Raw genomic sequence first — 20,852 nt, 5'->3', positions numbered from 1 at the left:
TCCTGCTTTAGCCTCCCGAGTAGCTGGGACTACAGGCACCCGCCAGCAGGCCCGGCTAATTTTTGTATTTTTTTTTTTTTTTTTAGTGAAGATGGGGTTTCACCATGTTGGCCAGGCTGGTCTCAAACTCTTGACTTCAAGTGATCCACCTGTTTTGGCCTCCTAAAGTGTTGAGATTACAGGCATAAGCCACTGTGCCTGGCCCATTTTAATTTTTATTAATAACTTCATTGTGTTTTACAACATTATCAGTCTGCTGCTGACGGAAATGAAAAATAAAACAAGACAAAACTGGTCCATAACAATAGGTAATTTGAAAAGCAGTGAAACAGACAACATTAAAATCAAGAAATACTACTAATGAAACAAAATGCAAATAGGAAAGGCATTTGCAGAAATTTAATTGCCAAGAGAATATAAGAATACATTCAAATAAATGAAGGAAAAGGGGTAAACAAATAGACACATTATGAAGATTTCTAAGGTTCAATTAACATGTGAGAGTTTAACCTCTCAATCATCAGGGAAATGGATATTACAACCATAACAAAACCATAAGCCATTGGATCGACAAACATTAAAAAGTCTCACAATCCTAAGTGTTGGGGAAGATGCTGACCATCAGAAGCACTGGGAAAAGCCCTTTAGAAAGCTCTGGAGCAGCATCCACTAATGCCAAATATCCCAGTGAGCAGCGACTCCAATCTCAGCAGAGAAATGCTCAGGCTCAATTCAAATGAGCGGCAGGCACATTCATAGCAGAGCCACCTGTGATGGCTGCACAGTGAAGACAGCAAACGTCCACCTGCAGCAGGGTGGGTAAAGGGTGGTGCATTCACTGCAGAAAGTCACCAGCAGTATAGATCAGCCACTCCAGGCCCACTGGGATCTGAAGAACTTTGCAGGCACAGGCCCCCTATAAATCCAGTAATGACCTGGGGCCTGAGTGATTTTCATTCACAGAGCCACCCTCCTCTTGGTGCTGAGACCCTGAGTCTTTTTTGCCCATACAGTCATCCCCTTCTTGGTACTGAGAGGTCATGGTGGAGACTGAGGATCCCTCCAAGGGGTCTAGGGGTGGGAGCAGCTCTGTGAAGTGAGGGAATAAGTGGGTGTCTGGCAAGAAGTCGGAGGCATCAGGGCTCTGAGGCCATAAGGGGGCTGGGGCTGCGAGTGATCCTGGGCCTGGGATTGGGGCTGGGGCTGAGCCTGAGCCTAGGCCTGGGCCTAAAATCGGGGCTAGGCCTGGAAGTGAGCCAGGGCTTCGCATCCGGCCAGGACTTAAGATGGGACCTGGGCCTCGGAGTCTGCCTGGGCCTGGGATCTGGGCTGGGCCAGGAATCGGGTCTATGATTGGGCCTGGGCCTGAGATTTGGCCTGGGATCAGGCCTGGGTTTGGGCTTGAGATTGGGCCTGAGATGGGTCCTGGGATCTGGGCTGGGCCTGGGATTGGGCCTGGGATCAGGCCTGGGTTTGGGCTTGAGATTGGGCCTGAGATGGGGCCAGGGATCTGGGCTGGGCCTGGGATTGGGCCTGGGATCAAGCCTGGGTTTGGGCCTGGGATCAGGCCTGGGTTTGGGCCTGGGATCAGGCCTGGGTTTGGGACTGAGATTGGACCTGGGATCTGGGCTGGGCCTGGGATTGGGCCTGGGCCTGGGATCAGGCATGGGTTTGGGCCTGAGATTGGGCCTGGGATCTGGGCTGGGCCTGAAATTGGGCCTGGGATTGGGCCACGGAATGGGCCTGGGATCTGGACTGGGCCTGAAATTGGGCCTGGGATCGGGCCTGGGACCTGAGCTGGGCCTGGGATTGGGGCAGGGATCGGGCCAGGGCCCGGACTCAGGGCAGCTGGGATGCCCTTCTGGGCTCTGCATCCAGGGCCACCGCAGGCCTGGTCGAGGCTGCAGATCGTGGGTTCTGCCGCTGGAAGGATTCCTGAGGAGCCCGGCTGAGGTGCGGAGGCAGCGGCTGCAGGGACTAGCGGCGCAGCGCGGGCTCCTCGGCCTCTCCGCCCAGGGACGCGCTGGGGCTGCTGCTGGAGCCGCCGCACCCGAGCTAGTTTGGCGCGGCGATTCTTGAACCACACCTGGGGGACAGAGGGGACAGAGAGAAGGTGTGAAGGAGGGGCTCGCACGGCCCGGTGAGCCGCTCGGGGGCGGCGCCGGCCTCAAAACTCTCCCTGTGTTCACCCCCACCCGCACCCACCATATGAGGGCCCCCGGCTCCCAGGCCTGGAGAAGGGAGGGGAGAGGGAGGGGAAGGAGGGGGAGGAGGGTGGGGTGGGAGGGGAGGAGCGGGGTCTGCCGCCCAGGAGCCTGGGGGCCAGGGAGGGTTTGAGGGGAGGGACCGCGGGTTCTCAGGGGGGCCTGAGGTCCGGGCACCGGGAGACCCCGTGGGGAACAGCCTGGGCCAATCATGTGGGCGAGTTTGGGCTAGCATAGAGTTGGAACAGGACTCAGGATGCAGCCCGGGTCTACACTGGCGGGACCCCTGCGGGAGGTGGCCGGTCGGGCCGGTGAGTGACAGCGGTGGGGAGGCTCCTTGGGGTGACTGGGGCGGGCGGGGTGGGGGTGGGGGTCAGACCTGCAGTTGTTGCTCCCTGAAGCCGAGTGTCTTCGCCAGATTCAGTCGCTCGTCGTAGTTCGGGTACTGTTCTCTCTGAAAGTAAAGTTCTAGCACTTCCTGCTGGCTCTGATTGTAGACAGTGCGTTCCTGCCGCTGTCTCCTTGGAGGGTCCGGGGCCAGGGGAGGGCCTGGGGGCGAGAGGGAAACAGGTCACAGAAGCTCCCAGGCAGCCCCCGGTCCCCCTAGGGACCCCGTCTCCTGCGCCAGGCCAGGAGCCCAGGCAGTGTGGGCTGGGGCGGCACCGCGGATAGCAGCCTGGTATCCAGACCAGACCTTGCACCCCTCTGGGCCTCAGGGTCCACATTTAGGAAATGGGCGCATAACAGCTCCTGGGAAGGCAGGCAGCGTAGGCGCCTCACCTTGGAGCAGACGGGGCTGCCTCAAGCCTGCTCAGCCCTCCCCAGCTGCCCCATCCCCTCCCATCCAAGGGTTATAGGGACCCTGACACTTGCAGGGGCGCCGCCGCCTGCCCAGTCCTCTGCTCCACTCTATTGCATGGTTTCATTTCTTTCCTTCTTTTCTTTCTTGGAGGGGATCTCGCTCTGTCACCCAGGCTGGAGTGCAGTGATGTGATCACGGCTCAAGGCAGCCTCCACTTCCTGGGCTCAAGCAACCCCCGCCTTGGTCTCCCGAGTAGCTGGGACCACAGGTGTGCCCCACCACCCCTGGGTAATCTTTGGATTTTTGATAAAGACGGGTCCCCACTATGTTGGCCTGGCTGGTTTCAGAGTCCTGGGCTCAAGTGATCCTCCCACCTTGGCCTCCCAAAGAGCTGGGATCACAGGCGTGAGAGGCTGCGCCCAGCTGCATGAATTTTCATTTCCCAGACACCTCTAAGTTCTCCCCACTCTGCAGGACAGGAAGCCGCCCGCACAGGCCCAGACCTTCTCTGGCTGCCCAGATCTGCACTCTGCAGCCTCAGCCACAGGATCAACCCAGACCCCTCACATCCCTGTCCCCGCTCACCTTGGAGATGACCAGGGTCTTGCATCCTGAGTCCTGATCTGTTCTCAAACACAAGTGTGTACTGACAAGCGCTTGGCTCTTAAATCACTCGTCTGCTGTGCCCACCCTGGCCCACCCTGCCGGGACCCTCCCTTTCCCACCCTGCCCTGCAGTCCCGCCCCCTGGAGGAGGTGAATGATGGATTAATCCTTCATCACTGATCAGGTACTGCCTGCCGAGCTGTGCCAGGAGCTGGGGGACCTCAGTGGGCAACACAGCCTTGGTTTCACCCTCATGGGCCCTAGCCCAGGCGAGGTGGCATTCCACGCGGGTTTGGTTGGGGGAGTCAACATCGTGACCTGTGGTTGGGGTCCCCATCTCAGGAGAGGCACTGCCAGCCAGCCCCCAGGAGTCATCCTTGTTCCTTCTCAGGGCTGGGGCCCCGCGTGACCAATGCCAGTGAGTCTACCCACTCATCCCAGCTCCCGGGCTGCCCGCCTTGTCCAGCCACCATCCCTCCCTCCTGGATGACCTTGCAACCTCCTCTTTGGTACCTCAAGGCCATTCTGGCCCCTACTATTCATTCCAAAAATTGCTCCCCAGGTGCCTATAGGTGTAAGCAGAGCTTAGTACACATTGGTCCTGCGGATAATGGTTTGGTTTCTGGAGTGGATTTGCCCATGGGGTGAAGTTCTGATGGGCATTCACATAGACCTCTGTTGGTTTCTCCTGGAGAGTAAATGACCTCAGTGCTGGTTTATTCCAGTTTATATGTGGGGCTCATGCGCTGGGTTCCCATGAGCCCAGCCTCTCTGAGCTGCATAGACGTGTATCAGGAGGGGGCACAGGTCTGATGGACGTGCCCATGGCCCACTGCTGGTCTGCCCTTGTGAGTGAATGAACCTGCTGCTGATGATACAGGGGACCCATGCATGACCTTGGCCTACAGAAATCGGATCCCTCAGAGATGTGTCTTCTCTGTCAGACACCTGGCTGTCCTCATTTCCCCATGGCAGGACCCACGTGGGTTCAGGGATTAGAGAGATTGACAAGGCTCATGGTGCAGGGAACTAGAAATGACTCATGCAATCAATTTCAAAATTCAATAAAACGTAGACATTGTTACCACGGGTCTCGCTCATTGTTTTCACCTGCTACTTAGAGTTCTGTTGTGTAAAGCAGCATCCCCAGCAATGATTCCTCATCGCACACGTTGTCCGGCTTCATCTACAGGACATGCTGGGAACACAGTGGTGACCACGGAGATTTTGCACTGTGGCTATTTATTTGGCCAATAAAGGCATAAACAGATGAACAAGCTCACTGGTACTATTTTGTGAAAATAGGCATTTAAATATAAGCAAGTTCACGGCAGCGTGATTCACTACGCCCAAAAGGAGAAACGCTGAAACATCGATCCACTGATGCATGGATAAACAAAATGCCGCGTGGCCAGGCGCGGTGGCTCATGCCTGCAATCCCAGCACTTTGGGAGGCTGAGGCAGGCAGATCACCTGAGGTCAGGAGCTTAAGCCTAGCCTGGCCAACATGGCGAAACCCTGCCTCTACTAAAAATACAAAAATTAGCTGGGTGTGGTGGCTGGCACCTGAATTTCAGCTACTTGGGAGGCTGAGGTGGGGGAATCGGTTGAACCCGGGAGGCAGAGGCTACAGGGAGTGGAGATTGTGCCACTGTACTCCAGCTTGGGCAGCAGAGTGAGACTCCATCTCAAAATAAATAAAAATGGCTGGGCGCGGTGGCTCACGCCTGTAATCCCAGCACTTTGGGAGGCTGAGTTGGGCGAATCACTTGAGGTCAGGAGTTTGAGGCCAGCTTGGTCAACATGGTGAAAACCCGTCTCTACTAAAAATACAAAAAATTAGCCAAGCATGGTGGGGGGAGCCTGTAATCCCAGCTACTTGTTAGGCTGAGGTAGGAGAATCACTTGAACCCGGGAGGCAGAGGTTGCAGGGAGCTGAGATCGTGCCACTGAACTCCAGCCTGGGTGACAGAGGGAGACTCTGCCTCAAAAAACAAAACAATACCCCCCCAAAAAACCCACAAAAAATAGAAACCCAAAATGTCATATATTCACACAATGGGATATTACTCAACCACGAAAAGGAATAAAGCTCTGATACATTCTACAGCACGGATGAACCTTGCCAACATGATGCCAAGTGAAAGATGCCAGACTCAAAAGCACATATACGATTCTATTTATACAAAATGTCCAGAGTAGGCAAATCCATAGAGACAGAAAGCAGATTAGTGGTTGCTACGGGTTGGGGAGAAGGGAAAATTGGGACCAACTGGGAATAGCTACGGGGATAGCTATTGGGGATGGTGAAAAATGTTCTAAAATTGACTGTCGTGATGCAGGCACAACTCTTCAAATAGACTAAAAACGATTTAATTTTTTTTTTTTTTTTGAGATGGGGTCTTGCTCTGTCACCCAGGCTGGAGTGCAGTAGTGGTGTGATCTCGGCTCGCTGCAACCTCCACCTCCCGGGTTCAAGCGATACTCCTGCCTCAGCCGCCCAAGTAGCTGGGATTACAGGCACGCACCACCACACCCAGCTAATTTTTTGTATTTTTAGTAAAGAATGGGTTTCACCATGTTGGCCAGGCTGGTCTCGAATGCCTGACCTCAAGTGACCCACCCACCTCGGCCTCCCAAAGTGCTGGGATTACAGGTGTGAAACACCACGCCTGGCCAAATACATTTCATTTTGTACTTTATGATTATTCTTTTCTTTTTGTTTTGCCATGTTGCCCAGTCTCGTCTCGAACTCCTGAGTTTAAACAATCAGCCCACCTTGCCTCCCAAAGTACTGATATTATAGGCATGAACCAGCGTGCCTGGCCTGAATTGTGTACTTTATTTAATTAAATTTATTTATGTATTTATTTTGAGACAGAGTCTCTGTTGCCCAGGCTGCAGTGCAGTGGAGTGATCTCGGCTGTGTCTCCTGAGTTCAAGTGATTCTCATGCCTCAGCCTCCTGAGTAGCTGGGATTACAGGTGTGTGTTACCACACCCAGTAAAATTTTTTCTATTTTTAGTAGAGATGGGGTTTCATCGTGTTGGCCAGGCTAGTCTCAAACTCCTGGCCTCAAGTAATTGGCTCGCCTTAGCTTCTCAAAGTGCTGGGATTACAGGCGTGAGCCACGACACCCAGCCCTGAATTGTATACTTTAAGTGGGTACTTTGATATTACATGGATTACATATCAATAAAAAATATAAATTAATGCAATACTCAGCATATTGCCCTGTGGATTGGCCAAGATCAAAGAGATGGATCAAGTGTAGACCCAGAGAATGTGGTTTTCTCTTGCCATTGATGAAGTGTAGGTTGGTAAAAGATTTTTGGAGATTTTTGTTTTTGAAATTGACTCCATGACATCCGTTAAAGGATGAAATGTGTATAGTACCCTTTGACTCAATGATTGATTTTTTTGAGACAGGGTCTTGCTCTGTTGCCCAGACTGGAGTGCAGTGGGGTCAATCACAACTCACTGCAGCCTCGACCTCTGGGGTTTAAGCGATCCTCCCACCTCAGCCTCCTGAGTAGCTGGGACTACAGGCGTGTAACACCATGTCTGGGTAATTTTCTTATTTTGTTTTATTTTATTTTGAGACGGAATTTCACTCTTGTTGCCCAGGCTGGAGTGCAATGGCGTGATCTCAGCTCACTGCAACCTCCGCCTCCCAGGTTCAAGCAATTCTCCTGTCTCAGCCTCCTGAGTAGCTGGGATTACAGGCACCTGCCATCATGCCTGGCTAATTTTTGTATTTTTTAGTAGAGATGGGGTTTCACCGTGTTGTCCAGGCTGGTCTCGAACTCCTGACCTCAGGTGATCCACCCACCTTGGCCTCCCAAAGTGCTGGGATTACAGGCGTGAGCCACCACACCCGGCCAAGTTTCTTATTTTATTTATTTATTTATTTATTTAGACCGAGTCTTGATCTGTCACCCAGACTAAAGTGCAGTGGTGTGATCTCAGCTCACTGGAACCTCTGCCTCCTGGGTTCAAGTGATTCTCCTGCCTTCCGAGTAGCTGGGACTACAGGCACCTGCCACCACACCTGGCTAATTTTTACATTTTTATTTAATTTTTATTTTATTTTTAGTACAGATGGGGTTTCACCATGTTAGCCAGGCTGGTCTTGAACTCCTGACCTCCCAAGGCGCACCTTGGCCTCCCAAAATGCTGGGATTACAGGTGTCAGCCACAGCGCCTGGCCTCAATGCTTTATTGCAAGAGACTCATCATGGGAAAATACTTGCTCCGCTGTGAATAAGCGCAGATATCAGTGTTCAGTGTAACATTTCTTTGAAATATCAACTGAGTTAACTGGATTAATTCACGCCCACAAATTAGAAGATGATTAATTTGTGGCAGCCTCAGACTATGGAATGCTAATAAAAGTTTAAAAAAGGGATGAAGTGGTATCCAATTAGTAAGAAATGATGATTTTTAATGTATTTTTTGTTTTGTTTGCCTGGTGGATGTCTGCTTGCTGTTTGCTGAAATAAATGTGTCTTGAACACAGAGACTTCGTTGGGCTTCTTTTTTTTCCTCCCGAATCCACATGTCTGTAATAGGAAAAGCTCAAAGTTGCTGATTAATAACGTACTAAACGACTGGGTTTGTGTTTTCCATATCAAATGCTGTCTCAGGCACATTGTTTATTTTGAAGAATGTACACATTTAATAAGCACATACAAAAAATATATACTATACATATGTATATTCTTTTTTCTTTTTCTTTTCTTTTTTTTTTTTTGGAGACAGGGTCTCTATCACCCAGGCTGCATTGCACTGGCATGATCTCGGCTCACTGCAACCTCTGCCTCTTTGGCTCAAGCCATTCTCCCACCTCAGCCTCCCAAGTAGCTGACAGGACAGGCCCATGCGCCACCACATCTGGCTAATTTTTGTATTTTTTGTAGAGACAGGGTTTTGCCATGTTGCCCAGGCTGGTCTCTAACTCCTGACCTCAAGTGATCCATCCACGCTGGCCTCCCAAAGTGCTGAGATTACAGGCGTGAGCCACCTCGTCCGGCCCATAATATATTTGAATGAACAATAAATAACAACAATGATAAAAACTCCTGCAAAAGTAATTACCCAGAGATGATGGGGAATGTCTATTTTCTCTATTTCCTGCTGCTTATAATTGTTATTTTTTAATGGACAACCTGGAAAACAAGAAGCATTTCTGGCCTTGAATGCCACCCTAGGGGCTGGTCAACACTCTGCCCACAGAAGTCCCCAGGCCTTCTCTCGTCCTGATGTGTCTTCAGGGTTGGATGGAAATTCTGGAGATTCCTCCTGGGGCTCCCCAGGCAATGGCCAAATTCCTAGAGTCACATGGATGGAGGGAGGTCTTCTGGAGCCTGGGGCAAAAGTGATGTAAGTGGGAATGAAGTTGGTGGAAAAGTGTGAAGAAGGGATTATGAAATCCATTCTTGGCCAGGCGCAATGACTCACACCTGTAATCCCAGCACTTTGGGAGGCCGAGGTGGGCGGATCACCTGAGGTCAGGAGTTCAAGATCAGCCTGGCCAACATGGCGAAACCCTGTCTCTACTAGAAATACAGAAATGAGCCGGGCGTGGTGGAGGGCGCCTGTAATCCCAGCTACTTGGGAGGCTGAGTTAGGAGAATCACTTGAACCCGGGAGGCAGAGGTTGCAGTGAGCTGAGATTGTGCCACTGCACTCCAGCCTGGGCGACAGAGTGAGACTCCATCTCAAAAAAAAAAAAAATCCATTCTTATTTGATTCCTTCAGAACAGAAACAGAAACAATGGCTCTCTCCTTATCCATCAACTTTTTTTTTTTTTTTTTTTTTTGAGACGGAGTCTCGCTCTGTTGCCCAGGCTGGAGTGCAGTGGCTGGATCTCGGCTCACTGCAACCTCTGCCTCTTGGGTTCAAACCCTTCTCCTGCCTCAGCCTCCTGAGTAGCTGGGATTACAGGCGCCCGCCACCACGCCCAGCTAATTTTTGTATTTTTAGTAGAGACAGCATTTCACCATATTGGCCAGACTGGTCTTGAACTCCTGACCCTGTGGTCTGCCCACCTCAGCCTCCCAAAGTGCTGGGATTATAGGCGCATCCAGCCTTCCATCAATTCTTCAATCTCCTCTTTTACCCTATGCCTGTGGGCTCTGATGGGGTTGACCTTTTGGTGGGGTTGACTCATCTCTGCTCCTGCCCCCAAGAGGCCCACAGACCCTCCCCATCCTCTGCATTGTGAGGGTATCTCTTGGTGCAGGGGGAGGGGGTTCAGGAGGGGCACACGGGCAACAAGGAGTCGTTGGGGCTTTGAAGACAATATTGGGGCAGATCAGAGTTGGGGTGATGAAAGCGTGAGGTTGGCCTCTGCTTTCTAGAATCTTGTTGTTCAATGTCTTTCTGCCATTGGGGTACCTCTCGGTGTGTGGACATTCATACTTGAAACACTGTCCTTTCTCTCTTTCTTTTTTTTTTAAATTTTATTTTTTGAGACAGGATCTCTCTCTGTCACCCAGGCTGGACTGCAGTGGAGTGATCTCGGGTCACTGCAACTTCTGCCTCCTGGGTTCAAGGGATTCTCCTGCCTCAGCCTCCAGAGTAGCTGGGATTACAGGCGCCCGCCACCATGCTTGTCTAATTTTTGTATTTTTAGTAGAGACGGGGTTTCACCATGTTGGCCAGGATGGTCTCAAACTCCTGACCTCAGGTGGTCAGCCCACCTCAGCCTCCCAAAGTTCTAAAATTACAGGTGTGAGCCACCGCACCTGGCCGGCCCTGAGTTTAATTTGAATGAATCAACAACATATATTCAATAAGGTGTCTTTAAACCGAAACACGCATGAACCAGGGTGAGGTATCGATCGATTGATGACAATAGTGTGAGCAGAACCTTGCAGGACCCCAAATCTGTATTTCCCCTGGAGCGGTGGTTCCTTATTGGCTAAGACCATGTTCATGGCAACTTCATAGAACATAACAAGAATGAGGAGAACTGCCTGTATTTGTTTATTTTTATTTTATTTTATATATATATATTTTGAGACAGAGTTTCGCTCTTGTTGCCCAGGCTGGAGTGCAATGGTGCAATCTCAGCTCCCTGCAATGTCTTCCTCCCAGGCTCAAGCAATTCTCCTGCCTCAGTCTCCCAAGTAGCTGGGATTACAGGCACCTGCCACCACGCCCGGCTAATTTTGTATTTTTAGTAGAGATGGAGTTTCTCCATGTTGGTCAGGCTGGTCTTGAACTCCTGACCTCAGGTGATCCGCCCACCTCGGCCTCCCAGTGTGCTGGGATTACAGGCGTGAGCCACCCACGCCTGGCCTGAGAACTGCCTGTATTTATTAAGTGTTCAGTACATTCAAGGGACTGATCTAAGCACCTCCAGAGAGTTAACGGGCGCAGCCCTTGTTCTCAGGGAACTCGTCGTCCAAGTGGGGGAAGGCAGGCGTTACTCAAAGAATCACAGAATAGGCTGGGCGCTATGGCTCATGCCTGTAATCCCAGCACCTTCGGAGGCTGAGGTGGGTGGATTGCTTGAGGCCAGGAGTTCAAGACCAGCCTGGGCAACATAGCAAGACCTTGTCTCTCTTAAAAAATATAAAAAATGGGGCCCGGCGCGGTGGCTCATGCCTGTAATCCCAGCACTTTGGGAGGCAGAGGCGGGCGGATCACGAGGTCAGGAGATCGAGACCATCCTGGCTAACACGGTGAAACCCCGTCTCTATTAAAAATGCAAAAAAATTAGCCGGGCGTAGTGGCGGGCGCCTGTAGTCCCAGCTACTCGGGAGGCTGAGGCAGGAGAATGGCTTGAACCCCGGGAGGCGGAGCTTGCAGTGAGCCGAGATTGTGCCACTGCACTCCAGCCTGGGCAACAAAGCGAGACTCTGTCTCAAAAAAATATAAATAAATAAAAACAAAAAATGGCCAGCCATGGTGGCCCATGCCTGTAATCCCAGCACTTTGGGAGGCCGAGTCAGGAGGATCAATTGAGGTGAGGGGTTCGAGACCAGCCTGGCCAATATGGTGAAACTCTGTCTCTACTAAAAGTACAAAAAATTAGTTGGGCGTGGTGGTGTGTGCCTATAGTCCCAGCTACTTAGGAGGCTGAGGCAGGAGAATCGCTTGAACCCAGGAGGGGAGGTTGCAGTGAGCCAAGATCACACTGAGGCAGAAATTAAAAGAGAGAAACAGAATAAAGCAAAGGTTAAGTGAGAAACACAGCACTTCAGCCTGGGCCACAGAGTGAGACTCCATCTCAAAAAAAACGCCCAAAACCAAAAACTAAACAAAAAAGCCTGGGCCTGGTGGCTCATGCCCGTAATCCTAGAGCTTTAGGAGGCCGAGGTGGGTGGATCACTTGAGGTCAGGAGTTCAAGACCAGCCTGGCCAACATGGTGAAACCCAGTCTGTATTAAAAATACAAAAAATTAGCCAGGTGTGGTGGCCTGCACCTGTAATGCGAGCTACTCAGGAGGTTGAGGCAGGAGAATTGCTTGAATCCAGGAGGTGGAGGTTACAGTGAGCCGAGTTCACACCACTGCACTCCAGCCTGGGGGACAGAGTGAGACTGTGTCTCAAAAAATAAATAAATAAATAAATAAATTTAAAAAAATAATAAAACAACCCCCTCCCCGCCAAAATTAGCCAGGCGGAGTGGCGTGCTCCTGTAGTCCCAGCTACTTGGGAGGCTGAGGTGGGAGGATCGCTGGAGTCTGGGAGGCTGAGGCTGCAATAAGCTGTGATTCCCCCACCTGCACTCCAGCCTAGGCAACAGGGTGAGACCCTGTCTCAACAAACAAACAAGCAAAATCCCCCAAAAGCCCACAACCCCCCCGAAAACACACAAAAAACAAAAAGCCACATGCCAAGAATTAATAAGTAACCCTGGATGAGAGAATCGGGTCCTTGTAGAGAGGAGAGTTGTTCCAGAATTGCAGGTGGAGGCACTAGGCACTCCGGTGACCGTGGCGGCGAGAGCCAAGTTGGGAAGACACTTTCCAGGCGCGGGGAGCAAGACCTCTCAGCCTCCAGGTGCCCTCTCCGCCCCTTGGCGTCCCCCCACCCTGCCCCTCTGTCTCCCCCTTTCTCTGTTCCTCAGTTTCCCCTCCTCATTGCCCCTTGTGGGGTCCCAGTGTGTGAGTTGCTTTGTGTCTACCCCCTTCCAGGGTCTGACAAGCAGAAGGAGTTTTCATTATATCCTGGAAGTCTGCCCCCACAACTCCCAAATCGGATCTAATTCTCTCTGCTCTGCTGAGGCTGGCCTGGCCTAAGAGGATTGGAACATTTGCTAAATGGGACTAGGACAGGGTCAGAGAGGCGGCGCTGGGGAGACCCAGGGGCCAGGATGGCCACCAGGGGGCGGCAGAGGACGAGGGAGACCAGAAGATGGAGGGGACAGGGAAGGGCTGGGTGGGGGCGGGGGTGGGGTGGGGGGAGTTAGGGAGTGGACATAGGCATATTCCCTGGCTGTTTAAGGGAACCACATTTAAGGGGTTAGAAAGGTGCCAACATTGCTGATTTTTTTTTTTTTTTTGAGACAGAGTCCTGTTCTGCCAGCCAGGCTGGAGTGCAGTGGTGTGATCTCGGCTCACTGAAACCTCTGCCTCCTGGGTTCAAAGGATTCTCCCGTCTCAGCCTCCCAATGGCTGGGAATACAGGCATCCACCACCACGCAGAGCAAATTTTTGTATTTCAGTAGAGGTGGGGTTTCACCGTGTTGGCCAGGCTGGTCTCGAACTCCTGACCTCAAGTGATCTGTCCACCTCGGCCTCCCAAAGTGCTGGGATTACAGGTGTGAGCCACGGTGCCCAGTCAACATTGTTGATTTTTAAGGTTTATTATGCGCTGTGGCTTACACTTGTAATCCCAGCACTTTGGGAAGCTAAGGCAGGAGGATCGTTTGAGCCCAGGAGCTTGAGACCAGCCTAGGCAACATAGAGAGACCCTGTCTTAAAAAATAAGAATAAAGTTTATCATTAACCTCTACCCTGACTTCCTACTCACTCTCCCCTCTCTGTTCCTTTAGGGGTAATGGGGGCCTGGAAACTGGGAAGGGGAGTGCAAGCATGGGGGTCTGGAGGTGTCTGATCAAGGCCCTCAGAGATGACCTGAGGTTTCCTGAGCTGGGAATGTTTTCGAAGGGTCTGAACTGCAAGGAATCTTTGCAGAGTCCTGGGGTCTACCTCTGATGTGAAGCATCTTGCATTTTGGAGCTGTCCAAGTGAAACATGAAAAAGAATTTGATACAGAATTAAAAATACATTTTTGTTTTTTTTTTTTGAGACTGAGTTTCTCTCTTGTCGCCCAGGCTGGAGTGCAATGGTGCGATCTTTGCTCACTGCAACCTCTGCCTCCTGGATTCAAGCAATTCTCCTGCCTCAGCCTCCCAAGTAGCTGGGATTACAGGCATGTGCCACCACTCCTGGCTAATTTTGTATTTTTAGCAGAGAGGGGGTTTCACTATGTTGGTCAGGCTGGTCTTGAACTCCTGACCACAAGTGATCTGCCTGTCTTGGCCTCCCAGAGTGCTGGGATTACAGGTGTGAGTCATTGTGCCTAGCTCAATAAATATATATGTATATATATATATATATATATATATATATATATATATATTTTTTTTTTTTTTTTTTTTTTTTTGAGACAGTCTCGCTATGTTGCCTAGGCTGGAGTGCAGTGGTGTGAGCTCGGCTCACTGCAACCTCCGCCTCCCGGGTTCAAGCGATCGTCCTGCCTCAGCCTCCTGAGTAGTTGGGATTACAGGCGTGCAACACCATGCCTGGCTAAGTTTTGTAGTTTCAATAGAGATGGGTTTTTACCACATTGGTCAGGCTGGTCTCGAATTCCTGACCTCGTGATCCACCCACCTTGGCCTCCCAAAGTGCTGGGATTACAGGCATGAGCCACTGCACCTGGCTCAAAATACATTTTAAGTAAAATTTAAAATCTTCAAAAGTATTTTTAAAATTCCACACTTTTAATTTCTACTTCATGCCAGGCCCAGTGGCTCATGCCTGTAATCCCAGCACTTTGGGAGGCCCAGGTGGGAGGATCACTTGAGATCAGGAGGTTGAGACCAGCCTGGGCAACATAGTGAGACCCCTGTTTCTACAAAAAAAAAAAAAAAGGCAGGTGTGGTGGTGTGCATATGTAGTTCCAGCTACTCAGGAGGCTGAGACGAGAGGATCATTTGAGCCCAGGAGGTCGAGGCTTCAGTGAGCTGAGATCACGTCACTGCACTCCAGCCTGGGCAACAGAGCAAGCCCGTCTCAAAAAAAAAAGTAAAAATAAATAATTTCCAATACAGTAAGTAGCAATAGATACATAGTCAATATCAGCAAAAGCTCTTTGAGCCCTCGGTTACTTTAAATTTCAAGAGCTGGAGAGGACCCTGGAGTGTTTCTTTGGGACTTGGGACAAGTCTTATTTAGACTCTGGGTCATCTGTAGCGGGGTAGTTGAGGACACAGTTTTGAGAGGCAAACACGGCTGGTCCCAAATATTGTTTGTTTGTTTATTTATTTATATTTATATATATATTTTTGAGACAGGATCTCGCTCTGTTGCCCAGGCTGGTGTGCAGTGGTGTGATCAGTCTCGGCTCACTGCATCCTCCGCCTCCTGGGTTCAAGCGATTCTCATGCCTCAGCCTCCTGAGTAGCTGGGATTATAGGTGCGCACCACCATACGGCTAAGTTTTTGTATTTTTAGTAGAGATGGGATTTTGCCATGTGGGCCAGGCTGGTCTCGAACTCCTGAGCTTAAGCGATCCTCCCACCTTGGCTTCCCAAAGTGCTGGGATTACAGGTGTGAACCATTGCGCCTGGCCTTCTTTTTAATTTTTTAAAATTATATTTTTTTGGCCTCCTCCCCCTCCTGATATATTTTATTTTGTAGAGATAGGGTCTCACTATGTTGCCCAGGCTGGCCTCCGTCTCTAATCTGTAGCCTCAAATGATCCTCCTGCCTTGGCCTTCCAAACCCCTGGGTTTTTTTTTTTTTTTTTTTTTTTGAGACAGAGTCTCGCTCTGTCACCCAGGCTGGAGTGTGGTGGCGCAATCTCGGCTCACTGCAAGCTCCACCTTCCAGGCTCACGCCATTCTCCTGCCTCAGCCTCCTGAGTAGCTGGGACTACAGGTGCCCGCCACCACGCCCGGCTATTTTTTGTATTTTTTAGTAGAAATGGGGTTTCACCGCATTAGCCAGGATGGTCTCGATCTCCTGACCTTGTGATCTGCCCGCCTCGGCCTCCCAAAGTGCTGGGATTACAGGTGTGAGCCACCGCGCCCGGCCCACTATGAGCTTTTCGTTTGCATTTCCCTGATGATCAATGAAGGTGAGCCCTGTGTTATACACTGGTGGATTATTTGCTATTCTCACTTTTGAAATGCCTGTATAAGTCTTCTGCAACCTGATTGAATATCCAGGCACTGATGTTTTATGATCTCAAATGGTGGGACAAGGGAGATCAGTGTCCTTGCCCTGGGGAGCAACCTGGGAGGCCCCAGGCTGGTTCTCAGAGCTATGGAGTTCGGCACCCACTGGGTCCCAGGTTCCCACCTGAGCAGTTGTTCTCACAGGTAAGGCCTGAATGCTCACAGCCACCTTGTGGTGCAGACATGCAGATAACTCCATTCTACAGGCAGGGAGACTGAGCCTGGGAAGGAGGGAGGTGCCCACAGGTCCCAGCTTCTCACACACTGCATGAACCACAGACCTTGGGAACAAGATCTCAGGGAACAATAACTCCGTGGAAACTTCCTCCCAGGCGGCTTCTGGTATCATCCCCAGTTTACAGAGGAGAAAACTGAGGCTGAGAGAAGTGCGGTCCCCAGTTCTGTCTTGCACATCAGCCGCAGAGCCAGGGCTGGGCCAGCACCTGCCCCGGAGCCTGTGCCCTCCTGATCACTGGGCGATATGGCCTCTTAGGATGCTCGCCACAGCCCCACGGAGCTCAGAGGTCCCTTTCTCAGAGGAGGAAACTGAGGCCCAGGAGCCCACATGAAAGGCCCAAGGCCACGCAGTGAGAAAAGAACAGGGTTGAAACCCAAACTCACGTGGCTCCATGCCAGCTCTTGGCAAGGCCCTTCCGGCTCAGCCATATTCAGGGCCCTCCCTTGTCGGCCCTGCCAGCCTCTCTCTGCCGTATCCATAGGCTTCTCTGTCCAATGAGGATAAGGAGCTGAGTGGATGCACCCACTACCAGGCATGGGACTTGGTAGAAGCCGGGATTCATGGCACAGTTAGAGCCTGAATGAATTAACTCAGGAACAATATGATCCCTGAAGCATCCAGAGATTCAAACACCAGTGGGCAACCCCACAGTCTGACCTCACAGTGCTGCAATCACAGACCCTTGGTCCTTTTGGGAAAACATCACACCACTTCTCTGTGCCAGTGTCTCTACCTGGTTCTGCCCCACCATCCATCCATCCATCCATCACCCATGCATCCATCCATCCATCATCCATCCATCCATCCATCCATCCATCCATCCATCCATCATCCATCCATCTATCCATCATCCATCCATCCATCCATCATCCATCCATCCATCCATCATCCATCCATCATCTATCCATCATCCATCATTCATCCATCCATCCATCCATCCATCCATCATCCATCCATCCATCCATCCATCACCCATCCATCCATCCATCCATCATCCATCCATCTATCCATCATCCATCCATCCATCCATCCATCCATCCATCTATCCATCATCCATCCATCCATCCATCATCCATCCATCCATCCATCATCTATCCATCATCTATCCATCATCCATCATTCATCCATCCATCCATCCATCCATCCATCATCCATCCATCCATCCATCACCCATCCATCCATCCATCCATCATCCATCCATCCATCTATCCATCATCCATCCATCCATCCATCCATCATCCATCATTCATCCATCCATCCATCCATCATCCATTCATCCATCCATCCATCCATCCATCATCCATCCATCCATCCATCCATCATCCATCCATCCATCCATCACCCATCCATCCATCCATACATCCATCACCCATCCATCCATCCATCCATTCATCTATCCATCATCCATCCATCCATCCATCCATCCATCCATCCATCCATCCATCACCCATCCATCCATCCATCCATCCATCATCCATCCATCCATCATCCATCCATCCATCCATCTATCCATCATCCATCCATCCATCATCCATCCATCCATCCATCATCCATCCATCCATCCATCCATCATTCATCCATCCATCCATTTCTTTCACATTTATTGAACACACACTTACTGCTGTGTGTCTGAGACAGCCCCAGGTACTGGGAATACAGCTGAGAACAAGACAGACAGGGCTCCATCCTCCTGACAATGGCAGACAAGAAACAAGATGTCAATAATGCAAAAGATTAAACGGGATGAATGTGTTAGGGAGCTAAGGGGGTGCAGGTATGAGGAGCACCCCCATCCTGCAGTAGAGCCTGGAGTGAAACTCATCAACAACCTGATCCAAGGATCCTCCAGTATTCCACACATCTTCAGACTGTCCCCAGAATTTAACCCCACTTTTTTATTATACTTTAAGTTCTAGGGTACATGTAATGTTTGTTACATATGGATACATGTGCCATGTTGGTTTGCTGCACCCTTTAACTCGTCATTTACATTAGGTATTTCTCCTAATGCTATTCCTCCCCCTGCCCCCCACCCCACAACAGGCCCCTGTGTGTGATGTTCCCCACCCTGTGTCCAAGCGTTCTCATTGTTCAATTCTCACCTATGAGCGAGAGCATGCGGTGTTTGGTTTTCTGTCCTTGTGATAGTTTGCTCAGAATGATGGTTTCCAGCTTCATCCATGTCCCTGCAATGGACATGAACTCATCATTTTTTACGGCTGCATAGTATTCCATGGTGTATACGTGCCACATTTTCTTAATCCTTAACCCCACTTTTTCCAGCTGCAATCATGTGCATTACAATAAGTCTCAAAGTCAGGTGGCGTAAGTTCTCCAACTCATTTTATTTTTCCAAGACTGCTTTGATTATTCTAGATCATTTATATTTCCATAGCAACTTCAGAATCAGTTTGACAACCAATTTCTACAGAAAAATCCTGAGGAGATTCTGATTGGGACTGCAGTAAATCTAAGGATTAGTTTGAGAAGAATTGACCTCTTAATAACATTGAGTCATCTAAACCGTGAACATGGTATAGTTCACTATTGACTTGAGTCTCCTTTAATTTCTTCCAGCAGTGCTTTATGTTGTTTCAGTAGGACAATGATCTGAAAGAAGAGATGATAGGACTTATGGATGGATTGGATGGGAGTGGTGAGGAGAAAGGAGTTAGGGGCCAGGCTGAGCGCCCAGATTTCCGCCTAAGCCACTGGGTGGAGATGAGAAGGAAAGCAACTTGCCTCAGAAGGCCTAGCTCAGAGAAGAAGTGCTTAGATCTGATTTCAGCTTAATTGATCCCAGGGCCATGTGCAGGACCAGCTGAAACCCACCTCTCTGTACCCTCACCCCTGGAAGGACTCTGGATCCAAGAGCTAACCAGTACCCAGATTCCCCAGGGCAGATGATTTAAGAGTTGCTGACACCTTCTCTGTCCCACTGGAAGTTATTTTCTCCTCCCTCTCCCTGTACAGCTGACCTTCCTTCCCTGCTGCAGGGCCAGAGGGTCTGTTCCAGGACTGGATTCTCCCATCAGGAGCCTGTGGACTGGTCGCTGAGGGTCAGACGGCCCCTCCCTCTCTTGCTGTCACCCCTGGTTCTTCAAGCTAATGAGACCTGTCCTGATTCCTCAGCCAGGCCTGCAGCCTTAATCTCTCCTAGCAGGGGGTTTGAGGGAGGGAGGAGGAGAAAGAAAGGGCCCCTTATGGCTGAGACACAATGACCCAGCCACAAGGAGGGATTACTAGGCATGTGTGTGTGTGTGTGTGTGCGCGCGCACGTGTGCGTGTGTGCTTGTGTGTGCTTGCGTGCGTGTTTGGGTGCACGGGGAAGTGAAACAGACCCGTGTGGGACCCAGGACCTCAGGGAGACATATTAATATCTAGAGAGACAGACGAGAAGAGAGAGACATAAAGAGGGCCAGAGATCAGGCAAATCAGAAATACAGAGCAACAGAGGTACCAAGATAGGGAGAAGGATAGAAATGAAAGGAAATCCTCCCAGCTACTCGGGAGGCTGAGGCAGGAGAATTGCTTGAACCCAGGAGGTGGAGGTTGCAGTGAGCTGAGATGGTGCTAGTGCACTCCAGCCTGGGTGACAGAGGAAGACTCTGTCTCAAAACAAAAACAAAACAAAACAAAAATGAGGGCAATCCAAGGAGAGGGGAAGCAAGAATGAGAGAGAGAGAGAGACAGGGAAAAAGAGAAGGAGGAACAGCGACTGGAGCTGCAGAGGATAAGCGAGGACAGAGGGACAGAGACGAGGCTGGAGTTACAGGGACAGCTGGACAGGCAGAAAGACAGCAAAGAGAGGGACAGGCAGACAGGAACAGAAGGACACAGAGGCTGAGGGAGTGGGGAGAGAGAGCAAGATAGACAGGGAGAGACAGAGAAAGAGAGAGAATAAGAGAGACCAAGGGGATAACGCAGGTTTATCGACAAAGACAGGACAGAGAGGAGCAGATGGAGAAAGAAAGAGTGGTATTCAGGCAAGTAGGCAGAAATGCCACAGCCCAAGGCCCAGAGGAAAAGAAACTGAGGTACAGAGAAGCCAGACAAAGACCATTGGTGTGTAGAGAGACAGCGAGTGCTGGGTTTGTTGGCTCACGCCTGCAATCCCAGCACTTCGGGAGGCCGAGGTGGGAGGATCGCTTGAGGCCAGGAGTTTGAGGCCAGCCTGGGCAACATAGAGCGACTCCATCTCTATGAAAATAAAAACATTAGCTGGGCATCGTGGTATGTGCCTGTAAAGTCTCAGCTACTGGGGAGGCTGAGGAGGGAGGATCCCCTGAGCGCAGGAGGTCAAGGCTGCAGTGAGCCGTGATCATGCCACTGCACTCCAGCCAGGGCGACAGAGTGAAACCCTGTCTCAACCAAAAAAAAAAAAGAAAAAAAAAAGAAAAAAAGTCCCAAACCCCAAAACTCCACCAAAAACAGAAAAACAAAACACCCTTTCTAATGAGTCTGCCTATTGTCAGTGCTGGAAGCAGCCCCTGCCACCTCCGCCCCCCAAAAGAGGAGAGTATCAGGTCTGACAGCACAGAGACAGAGAGGCCACAGACAAGAAATGACCAAGTCAAAGAAAGA

At 50.6% G+C, this 20,852-nt stretch overlaps 2 protein-coding genes across 3 annotated transcripts; one reads left to right on the top strand and one right to left on the bottom strand.

The window, feature by feature from the left end:
* Nucleotides 1-371: 371 nt before the first annotated feature.
* TPRX1 (tetrapeptide repeat homeobox 1) lies at nucleotides 372-19,343 on the bottom strand. Of its 2 annotated transcripts, XM_055240165.2 has the most exons (5): nucleotides 19,247-19,343; nucleotides 18,371-18,454; nucleotides 17,888-17,958; nucleotides 2,584-2,753; nucleotides 372-2,086 (listed from the first exon to the last, which is right to left on the bottom strand). In XM_055240165.2, exons 2-5 carry the CDS (start codon nucleotides 18,448-18,450, stop codon nucleotides 917-919), a joined length of 1,491 nt encoding a protein of 496 aa, XP_055096140.1. In that variant the 5' UTR covers nucleotides 18,451-18,454; nucleotides 19,247-19,343; the 3' UTR covers nucleotides 372-916. The 2 variants fall into 2 exon arrangements, with proteins under 2 accessions (XP_055096140.1, XP_055096141.1); XM_055240166.1 differs by lacking the exons at nucleotides 17,888-17,958; nucleotides 18,371-18,454; nucleotides 19,247-19,343 and adding an exon at nucleotides 3,592-3,628.
* On the top strand, nucleotides 15,925-17,834 carry LOC134732081 (guanine nucleotide exchange factor subunit RIC1-like; the record flags this gene model as incomplete). Its single annotated transcript, XM_063614823.1, has 4 exons — nucleotides 15,925-15,930; nucleotides 16,750-16,836; nucleotides 16,993-17,087; nucleotides 17,186-17,834. Coding segments are annotated over exons 1-4 (837 nt in total), but the record flags the coding sequence as incomplete, so codon positions are not given.
* Nucleotides 19,344-20,852: the final 1,509 nt, after the last annotated feature.

The sequence above is a fragment of the Symphalangus syndactylus genome, chromosome 13, assembly GCF_028878055.3.
Source record: "Symphalangus syndactylus isolate Jambi chromosome 13, NHGRI_mSymSyn1-v2.1_pri, whole genome shotgun sequence".
Lineage (NCBI taxonomy): Eukaryota > Metazoa > Chordata > Mammalia > Primates > Hylobatidae > Symphalangus > Symphalangus syndactylus.
Note: the sequence above shows the minus strand (reverse complement) of the source record. Positions and strands in the feature narration are given on the sequence as shown.

Excerpts from the sequence above, each read along its gene's own strand:
- TPRX1 (XM_055240165.2), bottom strand. The coding sequence starts at position 18,450 with ATGGATGAAGCTGGAAACCATCATTCTGAGCAAACTATCACAAGGACA. Across the intron at positions 2,754-17,887 it reads GCTGTCTCAGACACACAGCA|GCCCTCCCCTGGCCCCGGAC; the intron begins GTAAGTGTGTGT and ends TCTCGCCCCCAG. Across the intron at positions 2,087-2,583 it reads TCAGGGAGCAACAACTGCAG|GTGTGGTTCAAGAATCGCCG; the intron begins GTCTGACCCCCA and ends TCTGTCCCCCAG.